Raw genomic sequence first — 17,006 nt, forward strand, 5'->3', positions numbered from 1 at the left:
TGTGTGTGTGTGTGTGTATAAAGTGCTCTGGATAAAAGCACTGTATAAATGCAGTCATTGTCCATTAAACTCATCGGAACATTTACTGAACCTTCCAGTCCATTATGGAAGTGAATTTGCTAAATGTCTCATTTAATCAGTGTTTTTCTTTTAAATTGTCCTACATCAGTAGATCTCTTGATATAGGAAAAAAATAACTTGACCCAAACGCAACAATTTCAAGACTTTTATTTTTTTCCCCCAGAACATTCATCCATTCTGTATAGTGGCAAACATACTCTGTAATAAAGGTTGCTGCTTTGAACATTTATAGTGCAACTGGTGGCCCAGGTAGCTTATGAGAAATAGCAATTATTGTAGCTTTGTATTTCTGCTTGTTCAGCCTCAGCAACTACTCTCAGCCAAACAATACATGCTTGCTTCAGTCTAAGCTAAGATGCTATCACAAAATAAAGCTCTATGTATTTAAAGTGGAAATCATTTTAGAGCTAGTGCAATATTCACTACTTGTGCAGCTCTGATGATGATATTGCCAGGTCTTAGTTAATGAGAAAAATGACTCGCATTGTGCCAGAGTGTTGCTAACCAAACATGGCACCCGGATACAGGCAATTAAACAAAACGTACAGTCGGGCAGATCATCCTGTCTCACACAGTAATGGATCTTTTCACCCTGGCACTGGGATTCTGGCTCAGAATGGAGCTCAGGGGCCACAGCAGGGGGCAGATATATGATACACACAAACACACACACACTCACACACACACACACACGTAAACAAGGATATTCATTGCATCTGATCTGATGTGTGCCTGAGTAATGATCAAGCTGTTGTTTAACCTCAGTTTTCCAGCGACAGAAGTGCTAGCATACTCCTTAAGATGATTGACTGACTGGAGACGGAAGGAACATCACCCTAATAAAGATGTCACCCTTAATTTTATACAGCCTCGCTTCTTCTCTCTGGCAAATCTGCAAATGAGTACATCTTGTCTGTAAGTGTTTTACTTTAAAAGCAATGAATGGAGTCGGCTGCTAGGCGACAGTTGTTGCTGTCAAATCTAAATTGCATCCCCTCTTGCTCTCAGTCTCTACACTTTAAATCACACTGGTAGCATTCATGGGGATGCTGCGGCTGCTCTTTCTCCTTGTCATACTATTTGTGGGGCTTTTTCTCGTTTCAGTACCACCTGCTGTTTCATCCTCATTTCTGCGGAAACAGTAGACCCCATAGAGGCGGAATTTTTTATCAGGGAAGCCCAGGTGTCGGACGCCTGGCTGGGATCCTCCACAGCGAGAACGGGGATTGACTATGGGGTAACGGATGCTGCCATCCTCCAGCCAGCCGGCTTCACAGCGGTCCAGGAGCTGGAACTTCCATGCAGCATACAGCTGACCCACTTTGGCCACAGCTGAGCCATCTCGAATGCAAGCCTTCATTGCCTCCGCATAGTTCACCTTCTTGAAGCGTTTGAGGAAGTACACTTTGCCTATGGGGATATAGAAGGAGAGGAGAGAATGTTTGTTGTAAGAACAACTGAAAAGGTGAAAGAAAACAGAGCAAGTGCATTGTTCAGGAGGGTAAAAGGAAAGAAAGAGAGAGGAGTGAATGAGAGAGTGAAGCCCCAGAGACAAGCCAAGCCCTGAGGGAAGATATTCTCAGTCTGTCTGTGTCTGTGTTCAGAATATCAAATCGTTCCAACAACCGTCTGGGCAGCTGCTCAAAAAAAAGCAATACTAAAATTACTCCTAAAATGCTTCCATTTTTGCTTTCATCTCACCTCTGGGGAGACTTTTTCGCCTGGCAGTATTAAAGCAATTGGTGTCCTGATTGGCTGAATTGTTTCAACTGAACTGAATCACAAAGTAAGCTTCTCCTTAGAAAGAAGCAAAGGAAGATGACCCAAACTATGAATAAAGAGGTTGGTGTTTTCTCTAAACAGCAACAACTGCTATCATTAAAATCATGTCCACAACCTCAGGTTTGCGCTTTGCTCAGCTATTGATTTTATGCTTGTTTATGTGACTGCTGGCCATTAGAAAGGCAGAATATTGTCTCATACTCCCCAGGGGACGCTCAATAAATACCTTCCAGCTGGACTGAGCAACAGTATCGGTCACAAACACTGCTGAAACCTCCTGCCCGAAACGGACTGATAATTAACACACAGGGGAAGCCACGAGCAATCGTTTAAGGTTCCTTTGTTCCAGTTTAGACTATCCCAAAATTGTTTATTATTCATTGAAGAGCAGTGTCTTTTATTTAGATAATAAAATGCCTATTTAGTTTTTAGAATGCATGAGAAGATTTCAATTCTCCTTCAAACTTCAAAGAGGCACAAGCTGGATTGAAGTAAGGTTTTTTTGAAACTGCATTTTTAAAATTCCCTGTTAAACAATCATGTACTATGTTTCACTAATATGGCCAATGTTTTTGTTAGACACTTCATTTCTGTAGGGTAAATATGAAGCTAGCTCGCTTAGCTCGCTTCGTAGACACATTTTCTATATGTTATATCGCATTTGTTTAATCCTTACAAAGAAAAGAAGGGTGCTTTTAGACCGCAACATCCATGTTCTGTGTTTTGTTTTGGCAGCAGCAGGGTGCACACCTCCTTTCCATCGCTGTGGTTCCTGTAGTTGCCATGGTCAAATGGCGAGCTTTAGCCAGAGCCAGGCTAGCTGTTTCCCCCTTGCTAAGCTAACCAGCTGCTGGCTTTAGCTTCATACCTAGCGTACAGATATCAATTGTCTCATCTAACTCTTGGCAAAAAAGCAAATAAATGTAGTTCCCCAAATAACAAACTATTCCTTCCATAATTAATGGTTTAATATTGATTAATAAAACATTAATATCTTTCAACAATAATCAAGTAATGGAGTAAAACCTTTTGTTACACCTTTTTCTCCTACATACATGTAGACTTGTTCAACTGTCCTGGGACTCGAGATAACTTTCATGCTGCAAAAACTAGTCCAGCCTCTGATTTCCCTAAGTTTCTTTGAGCTTATGATCCTGGAGGTGTGTGACAGAGACACTATAGCAGACTCTCTGTGGGAATGTGATGTAAATCAAAGAACTGGGAGATGAAAGCCGATGCTTGGCACCCAGAGGACAATGTGGCCCTTGCAGGGCTGAATCAACACAGCCTGATTTAAATCCAATGGCCTTAGGCCGGCAAGATCACAGGCAGAAATCAGAGACATGGGCCTAATTTCCCCACAGTCCAACACTCATGATGTATCCTCTTTCTATACAGTACCACAACAATCCAGCTCCGCCAATGTCTTGTTCTCTTCCAATTATGAGCCACAGATGCTTTATATTCAGTTGGATGTTTGTATTTAGTCGTATGATCATATAGATTGACTAAAAAGTGTTTCTGATCTTCAGATACAGACATGCCTGTGTACACAACAAAGGCCGCCCACCTACATCCTTCTCAGTTTCTCACCATTGAGCTTGGAAGTAAAACAGAAAGCATCGTAGCGTTCATCCTCTTTGTGCCTGTAGCCATAGTTACGGACGCCAGCGGGGGTGTCCTTGCGGCCGCACTGGTCTCTGGGATGAGAGATAGGGTACTGGACTGAGCCGTCCTCCAGCCATCCAGCATTACACCAGTCTAGTCCTTCCAGCCAGGCCTGTGGAGGGAGATAATGTACGTCAGTGTGTCATACTGAAGGATTAAATACACTATTAAGAGGAGAAAGAATTTGGTTTATCTCTTCTGACATACCTCCATTACTCTGGACTTTAAAGCATATGTTTTTTTAAATAGGAAGATGGGCCCACAGTAAGATGTCTGGACTGGTCATATGCATATTCTTAATTTCAGACTTACTGCTGCTCTTAAGCATTTTATGACTGAGGATTGTAGCCAGTAAGTGCATTATTGCAACTAAAAGAGTAGCCTATAAGTGAATGTGCTATGGAAGGTGTGATCTACATAGCTCTAATAAATCCTTGGTAGTGATCTGTGCCTTCTACCCTGGTCTCCCTTAATCTGCCTTGAACGTGACAGACATTTGATCCAAAGGAAAGGCATACACTCACCTTGTGCAGTTGAGAGTGAGAAGCCAGAATGGCATCCTGCTGTTTGCAGGCATCCTCCCCCTCATGGTAGTTGAGCTTATAGCGCCCCTCACGGGGATAGTAGGGAAACACCACTCCTACATGTGACGGAAACAGACCTACTGTTGAGTGTTAATAAGTAAAGGTGAGTCAATAAGTAAATGTATGAATTTCACTTGGATCTCATGTGAAGTTATATAGGTATATCTCTCTGGCCAACTATAAGAGCCAGTCGAGCATTAGAGATGTCAGAGCTTCAACAAAATCTCTTCCAGTTTGCATCTTTAATTCCTGACCTTCTAGGTCGAGGTTGACAAATCCTGTATCGTCTTCCATGTCATTAGTGACTTCGCACTCAAAGCGTCCATAGTCCTCCAGTGTGACATTTTGGATAATCACTGAGGCGTCGCCTGGGCCTGCCTGCTCCAAAAACACACGGCCTTTGTACGATCCAAACACACGCTGCTGCCTGGAGACATTTGACAGAAATGTAAAAGTATCTTTTTTTCCCTCAATAAAGTGGCTCTGAGCAAAATAATTAAGAAATGCTCTAACTTGAAAAATGGACTTACTTTATAGCCTTATACACAGACATATGAGTGGGTTTGTGAAAATACTTACATTATACTAGATAGTGAATGTGTGCTAAGCATCTACGGGGCAGTGAAATAAATTGAAATCCATCAAAACAATATTTGTTGGATTGGGCCCTATAACTGAGAAACAGAAAAAAAGCATTAAAACAATAGATACAAATTGATTGGCTGAAAATATTCACCTTCCAAGTGCCACAAAGACATCCTCAAACTGCAATGCATCAGTCACTTTGGTCCATTTTATCCGAATGCGAGCAGGATCGGTGTTCTCCGGCTCATGGTGGAATCTGCAGGGCAGAGTGATGGAGCCCCCGCGATGTGTCACCACTTTACCAGGAGCTGTCTGCACAATCACCGCACCGGTGTCATCCTCTGTGCAAAAACAAATACTGTATTTAAGGAATGATAATTATGTAACATTTATTTTAATCTTGCTGGTTCTGCTTTCTTACTGTTTTTATACTTTTTGCAAATGGGTTTTGATTGATGTTTATGCATGCCACTACAGCACTTCCAACTTGGCCAGAAATCTATATTTTGAGTCATGAAACTCGGTTAAATTAAGGGCAAATAATAAAATAAGTGGTGGATACAAGCAAATGCATAAGGAATTATGCATTGCCATGCAAAGTATGTGCAGTCAAGTCCTTGTGATCCTGATTGCAATCGCCCTTGAGACGGCCAATACTTAGCTACTTATTAACTCTTATTCTAATCGTAAAATTAAATCTTTGATTCTCTTTGTGAGGGATACACAGTGAGGCGCTCGCAAAATTGAATAAAGTGTGTGCTGTTTACCTGTGCTGTCACATCAGTACCTCTACATCCAGCATATCAATAGTGGAGAAAACATGTTGGTCAAATAGTCCAGTGTGGAGCTAACTTGCTCCTCTGCCCAGATCATTCATCAGATTACCCCACTCCAAATTTTAACCTCAACCTCTCTTTCTCGAGAGCAATTCACCAAAATGACCCAAGACTAATGGTAACCATAGGCCTCTTCCCCTAATGGGCTTTAACAAGACCTAGTTTGCATTTTGGCAGAAATTCAGAAGCTGTGTGTGTGTGTGTGTGTGTGTGTGTGTGTGTGTGTGTGTGTGTGTGTGTGTGTGTGTGTGTGTGTGTGCGTGTGTGCGTGCAAACAATTAATGAGCTGCTGCAAGAGGTTTTCTGCTATGTTGTGACCAGATAAAGGCACCAACAATTATCCATGCCAGCCAGCAATTAGTCATCACCCTGCTAACTGCTCTCTGCAAAGTTGTTTATCAGCAGCAGCCATGAAAGCAAAGTGGTGTTTAATCAGAACTGTAGGCATATTATTTCCCAACGCTGCAACAGACTGATGTTAAGGCAAACAACTCCATGTTACTACTGACTCCTGCTGGTTTTTCAGAGTGCCTGTGTGAAGGGCGTTGAGATTTAAAGATGGGATAGCATGCAACTCTACACTGTCATGGTAAAACTGGCATCTTAGAAGCAGTAGGCAGCCGTTAATTAGTGCAAACAAGTTCTAATAAAACCCATGTACGCTACCTGTCTAGTAGCAGACAAGCAAAGTTAGGGACAACCTGGAAAAGAATGTCAAACATCTAAAGACCCAGATATATTTCTTAGAAGTTGGTGGAGACCAAAACAAGAGTAAATACAGGAATTAAATTCATCAGGTGGTCACGACTCTAATGGCATGATCATTTTATAGGCAGCTATTTGCTAACATATTAGCCATAATGACTTTATAAGACAACAAGATCTTTTAGTTGTGTCTGTTAGTCTGTTGTGGAGTTATTCTGACCCCAAGCAAGTAGGTACCTTAGTCAACTGTTTCCATTTTATGCCACTTTATACTTGCAATCTTCTATATTTTTTTAGAGGAAAATATACTTTTCAATTCAATTCAATTCAGTTTTATTTATAGTATCAAATCATAACAAGAGTTATCTCGAGACACTTTACAGATAGAGTAAGACTAGACCACACTCTATAATTTACAAAGCCCCAACAATTACAATAATTCCCTCAAGAGCAAGCATTAGCGGTAGCTATTGCGATAGTGGCGAGGAAAAACTCCCTTTCGGGAAGAAACCTCGGACAGACCCAGACTCTTGGTAGGCGGTGTCTGACGGTGCCGGTTGGGGGTGTGATGAACAGTGGTAGTAATAGTCACAATAAAAATAATGGAACAGTGACTACAATGGTAGTCGTAGTAGTTCATGTCATAGTAGGGCACAGCAGAGCGTTACGGGGTGTAATGTGGGACAGCACAGCATGGGTGGACGCGGTAGGACGCAGCAGGACGCAGCCGGACCCTGCAGGGAATCGCAGAGCGTAGCAGGGTGTAGCAGGTCCCTAGTGACAGCTGCACCCAAGACCCAGGTCTTGGTGCCACCCTAATCCAAGGTGATATTCTGGGTGAAGAAGAAACATAAGGACTCCGGGGAGTAAACTCCCCAGAGCTAGATTAGTAACAAGCATTTCTGGGAGAAGGATGCACATAAAAGGAACAAATGAAAAGAGAGATGAAAGAGCAGCTCATTGTGTCATAGGGAGGAAGGAAAGTCCCCAACAGTCTAGAATTATAATAGCATAACTAAGAGAGGCAGGCTAAAGAGAGGTGCCGGATCGGGCTTGAACTCTCCCCTGCCGGAACGGGCTGTACTTCCTGCCTCCATCTACTCTCACTATATTATTGATTATATGATAGGTAGATCTGATGACTATGAGGAGAAGCAGAGGGAAGCTGGGGTGCTCTGTCTGTAGCTATACACCCTGCCCCGCCGGTCTAGGCATACGCTGCGACTCCTCACTCCCTAACTATAAGCATTCGGTTAGGGAGATTGTATTTGAGGAATGTTTGGCTGATCTAGGCAGTGTAGGCCACCGGACCGTCTGACTACTGCATCCCTCAGAAGCTTTCGCCACGCGGTAGCAATTCTCTTCTGTGACGACGGCTGGTCAGTCACAGACCAGTCACTCTACTTTATCATTATTATTATTTTTTTTTAAGATCAACTTTTTATTATTTTTTTGAACATACAGAACAGACAAATACAACTGAACAAGAACAACAACCCTCTCCCACCCCCCACCCTCTGCGGTCTCGAGGAAAACAAAAACAAACAAACAAAAACAGAAATCACACCTTGCCTAGTCGTTCTCCTCTACCTTTTGTGATGCTGAGGTCATTAGGACTGATACTTGTGCTGCTGCGTTTTTCCATAGGTCTATCGTCGATGATTTGGCTTTGTTAATCCTTGCTGTAGAGAGCTCAAGCATAACTATGTCCAGAAAATACGCCAACCACTGTTTTATACAAAGCGTGTGGGGGGCGCGCTGAGCTATCATTTTCTTGGTCGCAGTTGATCCGGCTAGCCAAATTTTCTTCTGTCTCCCAAGTAGATGTAATTTAGATTCATCATTAAGTAACAAAATAATCAGGTCAGTAGAAAGTCGATATCCTATCACATCAGATATTATTGATGTTGTTTCATTCCAAAACTCATGCACCTGTTCACACTCCCAGACCATGTGCAGGAAAGTTCCAGTTTGTTCAGGTTGGCAGAACGTGCAATAGGGAGTAGGAATGGCTTTAGAGACGTATCTCTTCTGAGGCGTCCAATATGTCCCATGGCATATGTTGAAGTGGATCTGCTGGTGATTTGGGTTCTTGGAACAGTGGGAAATGTTGTCCCAAACTGTCTCCCAATTAATTACGTTCCCCTCTGAGCTCAGCTCTCGCTCCCATTTCTTTACTATTGGGAGTTCTCCTACGGATACTTCAATCAGTTTAGCATAAATCCCGGACACTAATCCTCTCACAGGAGAATCAACAAGCCATTTAATGATTGGGTGCATCTTAAGACTGTTCCCCCATGGTACTCCATGACATTTTAGGGCTGATCTTAAGCGAAGATAAAGGAAGAAGGATGTCCTAGGGGCCTCAAAGCTAGCTCTCAGGTCTTCAAATTTTAACATACCTTCATCATTGAATAGCTGGTCTAGAGTATAAATCTCTGTCACTCCACTGGTTATCAACAAAAGGTTTGTTACCAGACATTAAGGGACTGTTCGTTATTTATTTAAGGGGCCACCGGAGGAGTTTTGGGACCTTTAGCCAAAAAAGACATGACTCTCCCATCGCCAGTAAAAACATTTCTATGACCCTCCAAAACCATTTGGAAAAAAGGTATGACCCTCCCCCAACAATTTATTGATACCTTCTGTACTGGTTTGTGCTTAGCAAATATATACAGATTCCCATTGTTTTTTAACAGCCATGACATACATGACTAAACCTCTCCATCTCCATCTATTGAAACCATTCTCATCTGACGCATCACACTCCTCTGTTATGGTGTGGTGGCCATTTCAGTAAATTTACTCACTAACATTGTTGTGGAAACACAGTAAGCATGGAAACTAAATGCACACTTCCTGCATTACTGCATTACTTCAAATACTAAATTACTTCTCTAGTAAACTAGTATTCACATGAAATAAAACAATAAAATATTGAGACTATTCAGCAAGGCACTCTGGGTAACATTCAACACACAAACTGGTTGCTATGGACTCGTCACTAGGCTTCCTCCACTTCGCCGTTTAAACAAAGTGGAATAAACGTATAAAAGTCAAAATCTACACAAAACCCGCAATCAGTTAGTAAGCTGACATCAAATGTGGCATTTAGGATACCTTTATTACAACCTTGGCACGGTAAGATGTCCAGACATAGTGCAACAGTAATTTTCTTTTTTTGCGTCCTGTTGCTCCCATCGTCAGCCAGGTAATATTTTTTTTACTAAAGCAGTATATGAAATCAGATGTATTACCTACCACCAGTTAGTTGTTTTGTGTTATTTAAGATATTTATAAAATATCTGATCATGTCAGACGTAATTATTCCACTCATTTTTTAAACAATGCAATTATCCGTTTCAGCCACCAGGGGGGCAGCTCCCACTGCCCCCCAGCAAACTCATGGGTCGGACCCATCTGGTAGCGAAGGAGGGCCGAGACTAAGAGCTACATGGAAAAATATGCACCAAACAAGCCACTTTGAAATGTTGCTGTTTCATGAATACAAAAGTTGGGTGACCCCCGGACTGAAAAATGTTGGATGACCCTCCCCTCAGTCAAGAATAAAAAGACATGACCCTCCCCTATTTTCCTCCGGTGGTCCATTCCATAAATACCGAACGGTCCCTAAGTGTATGTTGTGCCAAATTGGGGTTTTCAAATGCCACTTATTGGTGTAGCGTAGTTGCTCCTCCAATGTCAATGTGTTGGTGATAATAGGGCCATAGGCTAGCATGCACTTTTTTGAACACACACCTGTGAAGGCAAGGTCTTGCAGTCTTAGACTTCCAGTGAGGTTTTGCTCTATTTCTCTCCATGGGACTGTAGGTGAGGGGTCCATCCACACTCTGAGGGCCCTTGGCTGAAAGGCTCTGTGGTACACTTTAAGGTTAGGGAGGGCCAGGCCTCCCATGTTAGCGGTACGTTGCAGGGTAGAGTATTTTAGCCTGGGTTGTTTATTATTCCAAATATACTGCCGAATTACGGTATCAAGTTTCTTCCAGAAATGTATTGGCGGGGGTAAGGGGATCATTTTACTTAAGAAATTCACACGAGGAACTATGTTCATTTTAACCACAGCAATCCTGGACCGTAGCGATGCCGGCAGCGCAGACCAATTGGCCAGATTCCTTTGAACACTACTTTACTTTTTACTTCATGTAAAAACATCCGAACCGCTCGGTTCGCTTGTCTCGGTTCGGAGCGTGTGTGTGTGTCGCACGGTTGTTAAAACATTTACTGGAAATGACAAGGGGGATGAGCGTGACGAACGCAACACATGGCAGCTGATTGGACGAACGTGTCACGTGGTTCTTGCTGCTCCCGAATTTCAAAACAGACTCTAATGGCGTCTCGTTCCGAATATGATCTCGTATTTTACGAAAATAGTTCACCGAAAAGTGTTTCTGAAAACATTTTAAGCGAGAAATAGGCCATACAGTTGCTGAATCTGTCCGTTTTTTTGATCGACAAAGGTCAGTTTAAAAGATTTTCGTCAGATTTTGAGAGGCGCCGAGCCGACCGCTCCTCAGGTGGAGTGTGGAGTGCTGCTGCTTCACATGTAGAAATGGTAAGTGGGAGAGATAAGGAAGGCTGCCCGGAGTTGGAGGATGCGCCAGCGTCGTATATAGTCTGGTGCATTTTGGATTTCATGTTACCTATAATGACAGCAGAAATAAAACAATAGATAGAACTGCCACTGTGTGCATGTATTGTGCAACATGCATTCAATATGCTAATTTTAGCTATATATCATATGCTGAAGTATATTTCTGCAGTGTTAAAGATTAAAAGAAAAAATAACAAGAATCGTACAGAACCGAAAACCGTGACCCTAAAACCGTGATACGAACCGAGCCGTGGATTTTGTGAACCGTACCACCCCTACTACTTAGTATAGATTCATAGTTGTCCTGGACAACTCACTGTAGTGATGCGTGAATGGTGATGCCCAAATATGTAATTTTGCTTTGGGTTGATATTTTATCACTAATAGCTGATGTCACCTGTCTGTTGTTCAACAGAAGAAGATTAGATTTATTCCAATTGACTTTATAGCCGGAGATTGAGCCAAATTCGTTAAAGATCTTAAGAATCCTCAAGAGTCCAAGTCCACAGTCAAGGTCAGATATGTACAGCAAAATATCATCTGCAAATAACGATATTGAGTTGTTATTGGATTTAATCTGGACATTACATATTTTATTTTGCCTTATGGCCTGGGCTAACGGTTCAAGAGAGATCGCAAATAGCATAGGAGAGAGCGGGCATCCCTGTCTCGAGCCCCGCGCAATGGGGAATGGTTGTGAATGCAGGCCATTGGTTGAGACTATGGCCGTGGGATTCGCATATAAAGTACGTACCATGTCAATGAACCTGGCTCCCAAACCAAGCCTCTCCATTACTTGCCACAAGTAGTTCCACTCTAGGCGGTCAAAAGCCTTTTCCGCGTCCAGTGATAAAATTGCTGCTGTTGTTGGAAGGTTTTTGGCTTCTTCTATTACATGGAGTAATCTGCGTATATTGTCTGCAGCTTGACACTTTGGTATAAACCCTGATTGGTCGGGGTGGACTGGCTTCTCAATGAAGCGTTCTAGGCGTAGTGCCAAGACTTTGGAATAAGGCTTAATATCAGTCCCAATGAGGCTGATGGGCCTGTAGTTCGAGCACTCCGTAGGATCTTTGCCCTTTTTGTGTAGGACCGAAATTAGTGCAGTGTTGGTTTGTTGATGAAAGGTGCCCCTCTCTATGGCCGAGGTCAAAGTTTGTAAAATGATAGGTCCTAGTGTGTCAAAGTACTGTAGTAAAAGTTCTGATGGAATCCAACCCCAGTGTTTTCCCTTTCTTAGCTGTTTTTAACGCTGATTTGAGTTCCTATCCTGCCTGAAGAGTCTTTACTACTGTTGTCTACAGTGAGTGCGCATCTCCGTGACAGCAACACGATGGAGCCCTTGGTTTTGGTGTCGTCACTAGATGAAGCAGCAACTTTGAAATATTTATTTTGTAGACGATTTACATCTCTTTTACGTAAATGTGATTCTTGAATAAGCACCACGTCTATGTTCTTCCTTCTTAAATAGTCCAGGAATTTAGCTCGTTTGATCGTTTAGCCCCCTGATGTTAACAGAAATTATTGAAAGTTCAGCCATCTTCAGAATTTACACATATATATGTCTCGAGTACCCTACCGGAATTCACTGATAAATTTGTAGCAAAGGGTGAACTGTTAGATCTAAGCACAGTGTGGTGAAAACACAAAAAATAAAATAAATCCCCTAGCCCTCCGAGACCGCAGACCCCCTTCCCTCTCTGTAGGATACGTGGCTGCATCAAACACAGCTCGCACAAAAACTCCAGCTCAAAACTGCCCCTCCTGTCAAGTCACAGGTTAACTGAAACAGGTCTAATGCTTTCCTACGTTAAACATGAACAATGTTACAAAAAAAACTTAAAACTAAGTCCCAACCATCTGTTAAGTTCTGACATAAACTGTATGAAAAACAAGTCAGCCATGTAGGAGTAGTAGACATAGATTATAAAATGCAGTCTAATCAAATGCTCCTTATAACTCTCCCAAGCTCATACATTATAGTTTCGACCAGCTATTACGCTCTGAAATAGACTGTGTGGGAAACAAACCATGCAAGAGTAGTAAATATAGATGACAAGATAAGTGTTTATCATGTTCTTACAGTCCAATCAAATATTTCTCCCCAGCTTGACTCCCAAATTCACCCACCACATTCCAACCAGCTACCAGTTTCTGGAATTGGCTGTGTAAATTGAGCAGTCTGTGTCCGTCATGTTTTCAGCCTCATCAAACATTCCTTTAAAGTCAGGTTGCCAAACTTACATGCAATGTCCTCGGTTAAGCTTGCACAGTGTCTCAAATACGCCAATCTACAGTCGTCGGGTCCGCCCGCTCAGCTTCCCGTATCGGACAAGGTCCCCACGCTGTCCTCCGGGCCCGATGACAGCTCCCGGTCCAGTCGCGAAGCGCCCAGCGCGGGCGTCATGTCCCCCTCCTTCATGTCCAAATCCCGACAGAGCCTGTCCGCTTCCTCGGGTGCAGTGAATGTGAGCGTTCTCCCTCTGTGGTTTACTCTCAGAGTTGCCGGATAAATAAGATAAATAAGTTTGGGATGCCTTTAGCATGCAGCTTGCGCTGCACTCCTATAAATTCCTGGCGCCGTTGGGCAGTGAAAGCGCTGTAGTCAGGCTTAAAGCGCAGTGTTGCGTTGGAATCACGAATCGGGCCTTCCTGCTGTGCCTGTCTCGCCCCCTCAATAATTGCCTGACGGTCCTGGTATCTTAGAGACCTGAGAATCAGCGTGCGTGTTGTTGTACCCTTGCCATAGATTCTGTGTGCCCTGTCAATTTCGATGGTAGCCTTGTTCCGTAAGGAGGGGGATCCATTTTGGCAACTGTTTTTGCAAAAATCCAACTGGGTCGTCTTTTTCGCTGCCCTCTTTCAGCCCAATGACTTGGACGTTATTTCTTCTTGAGCCAACTTTAACTCAAATTTCCTCTGGTCATCAATGCAGGCTTTCACCGTGTTTCTCATCTGTCTGCTGTCCTTCTGAGCCTCGTCTAGTCGCTGTAATAGATCTCTTACTGTAGTTCCCTGCCTCTCCAGCTCTGTCATGATGTGTTGAAGCAACGTGTCAACGCTTCCTTCACTGCGATGTGGATCGCTGATTGAAGCCCACTTTGTTGCTTTTCCAGGACCCTGGACATAGCCTCCTCCATACGTATGTCCACGTTAGCATCCGAAACCTCGCTAGCCGTCGTCATATAGAGGGTTTTCACCGACGTCACGTTCTGGGCGGTAACCTGGATGCGCGGCCATATTGGAGGCACTCTATGTAAACAACTGAATGGAGTAATGGAGTATTGTGCACTTTCCATACTTTAATACTTTATGTCTAAACATTACAAAAGCTCATAAAAACGCGTCCAAGATGCAAAGGCATGGAAGGACTTGGACCACAAAAAAGGCACGATATTTTGAGAAATTACAGTTTACTGGCGGTGCAGATCCCTACAAGTTGGCTCCCTCTTCTTGGATCCATGGCGACCCGGTGATTCTTCCTTCAGTTGCATATCCCGATATAAACTACCTGGTTTTCTCGCCGAGCCCATACACAGCAGAAGCCCTTAAATCCTACAAAAGTTTGGAGGCTTATAACCAGATGGTGTGTGGATGGGTGAGGGAGACGCAGTACCAAGTCATTAACGACCGTTGTGTTGTGAAGGCCAAAGTAAGTAATGCAATAACGTCTTTAATCAACCTAACCTTAACTGTATGATATCATTGTGATACTCAAGGTGTAGCCAAGTGACTCTCAATTGTTTTTTTTTCATTTCAAAGACCGAACAAGAAAGAGTTTTCCCTCGTAGATCCTGGTTGAGCTTTGCCAACCACAAGCGCCTCCTTTCCTCTGATAACTTCTGACATTCCTCTCCTGGAATAATAACTTGGTAACTTAATAAAAAGTTAATAACTTTTGGAAGTCGATAATATTCCAAATGTTTTTCTCGGTCTGACCTATTGGTACAACCTAAAACACGGCAATAATTAACCATTTTCCTTAACGCCGTTCGGGATCTACTTCAGTGCCTGTGCTTTGTTGTGATGCGGAGTACCTCCAACATGGCGACTTCGGGTCTGATGACGCGTCGTGAAAACCCTCTATTAGCAGAGTTGGCAGAATTCTTTGCTCGGGTTGGGTAAACGGCAGCGGTGTCTGCTTTTTTGCTCCTCCAGGCATTCCACTAAGTTACCGTGGTGACAAATGAAGCGGTTGACGTCAAGTAAAAAAGAATAGATCTGTTTTTTAATGAAAATGCGGAGATGGGGCGAGGAGCTTTAGCCCTGAGCAGCCATGCGATTCATCGGTCACGTGATCCTCCTGCTTTATAATTAATTAATCATTACCTATATCAGTGTAAATAGTAGTAGGACTTACAATCTTCGTTCCCAGGATCTTTTCCTTCTGTCTGTTCCAAAGGTTAGAACTGAACTGGGGGAAAAGGTGTTTAAGTTTGCTGCTCCCTCTACCAGAAATCCATGAAACTTACTGAGCTGGTCTCATTGGTCGCTTTTAAGAGGATGTTGATTGACTTGGAGGCAGCTACATCTGGCTGTAAATGTTTTGCCTGATGTGTTTAGGATTGTGGTTGACTTTGAGGGATTTGCTGATTTAAGTTTTTTTATGTTTGTGTATTTTGTGTTTGTGTGGTTGTGCTGCTGCTGACACTCATGAAAAAGAGATTTTTAATCTCAATGAGTCTTTTCCTGGTTAAAAAAATATTATTATTATATTATATTAATAAAAATATTATCTAATGGCTGATGTTACTTGTTGCAAAGTATCTTCAAGAATGTATAGATAGATTTACATATAATGCATATCTAGGGGGCGTCCAGGAGTTGTTCACTCATTGGAGAATGTATATTCTAATGAAGAATGAAGCTAACAAGAACAAATTTATATCTATTAACTTTTTCATTGCCGATAATATGGACAGCCAGGTCTCATGCAGTCGATTAGTTTAATCCCTGTTGTCATTAATATTTATAGTGGTTAAATGTAAAAGTCCTTAAGTGAATACTTGGTAGTAGTGCTAGATGGGATATTAACAACTTTGATAATGTATTAATATTCTACAGTTACTACAGCCTTGGCACACGTAATAAGCTACTGTTCGAAATATTCTGCGTGTTTCTGTGCATACACCTACTACAGTTTCAAAATCCTTCATTAGATTCTTTTGAAGGCTTGAGCATGCTAGTTTTCGCCTTTTTCTTTACTTTGGATCTTTAAGCCCTGGGTAAGACTTAATAACTTAATAATAGCATTTTTCCTGATTTTAAAGGTGTCATCACTATAACTCTGAGGTGACCTCTACAGACAGTGTATCCTCCATCTTTTCTAACACATGCTGTAACAGCTATGCAGAGCCGTGCAGAATGAAGAGCTCCTGACTTTGCAGCTGTGAGCTGTGAGAAATAGGAAAGAAATCATTTTTCCTTACCGAGCACGTGCACCACCTTTCTCCGTCCCTTGTCTATGTCAGACAGCAGGGGAGTCACTGAGAGGGCAGAAGTCAGGATGAAAACCACAAAGGACATTTTCCCAAAGGCCAGAGGCCGCAGCTGCTTTGAGAACTGCAGGAAGGGAAAAAACAGACAATTATGGTTATCGCAGGTTAAACGAAAACAGAGAAAACAATCGAGACCTTAAAATACAAAGGTGAAGAGTACCAAAGACAATAGCTTGACATCTTCAGTGTCAGAAACAAAGGTCTTAACCTAACGGCAGCGGCAACTTTAGTATGAAAATTTCTGGTTGGACTTTGTACATACATAATGAAAGACCATAACCACACATAATATATGTCATGCAACTGTCTCCTGCCTTTCAGTCATGCTGAAACCCTACCAGAGAACTCACACTTTAGGTGTTTAAACGTTAGGTAGTTTAGCTGGTCACTGAGCAAATCAAAAAGTAGCAGATAATTCACAGCTTTCACAAAATAAGGTTAGCCGACTGTGACTTGACTGTTTGGTTTCAGATACATGCTTTCAAGTCACAGTCTGCTGCACATAGCAGTTTTAAACTGCCAGCTGTGTCGTGTGAAAAGAGAAGATAGTCCTCACAGGATAGTCAAAACTTAAAGCTTGTTTGGCACTTTTTTTATCTTTACTGCCAAGAGCCAGTTGAAGGAAAAGGAAGTATTGGGAAAGTTTTGAGGGAAA

At 42.5% G+C, this 17,006-nt stretch overlaps 1 protein-coding gene across 1 annotated transcript; it reads right to left on the bottom strand.

Moving 5' to 3' along the window:
- Positions 1-246: 246 nt before the first annotated feature.
- hapln4 (hyaluronan and proteoglycan link protein 4) lies at positions 247-16,409 on the bottom strand. The gene is made up of 6 exons (XM_078258185.1): positions 16,283-16,409; positions 4,852-5,041; positions 4,370-4,542; positions 4,056-4,171; positions 3,457-3,643; positions 247-1,491 (listed from the first exon to the last, which is right to left on the bottom strand). Exons 1-6 carry the CDS (start codon positions 16,377-16,379, stop codon positions 1,100-1,102), a joined length of 1,155 nt encoding a protein of 384 aa, XP_078114311.1. The 5' UTR covers positions 16,380-16,409; the 3' UTR covers positions 247-1,099.
- Between the last annotated feature and the right edge of the window lie 597 nt (positions 16,410-17,006).

The sequence above is a fragment of the Sander vitreus genome, chromosome 9 (assembly GCF_031162955.1).
Source record: "Sander vitreus isolate 19-12246 chromosome 9, sanVit1, whole genome shotgun sequence".
NCBI classification, from domain to species: domain Eukaryota; kingdom Metazoa; phylum Chordata; class Actinopteri; order Perciformes; family Percidae; genus Sander; species Sander vitreus.

What these genes read in the sequence shown, in the direction of transcription:
- hapln4 (XM_078258185.1), bottom strand. Translation starts at nt 16,379, where the DNA reads ATGTCCTTTGTGGTTTTCATCCTGACTTCTGCCCTCTCAGTGACTCCC. An exon ending in CTCACTCTCAACTGCACAAG is followed by an intron (nt 3,644 to 4,055) that starts GTGAGTGTATGC and finishes CTCCCTCCACAG; the next exon opens with GCCTGGCTGGAAGGACTAGA. An exon ending in TTTTACTTCCAAGCTCAATG is followed by an intron (nt 1,492 to 3,456) that starts GTGAGAAACTGA and finishes ATATCCCCATAG; the next exon opens with GCAAAGTGTACTTCCTCAAA.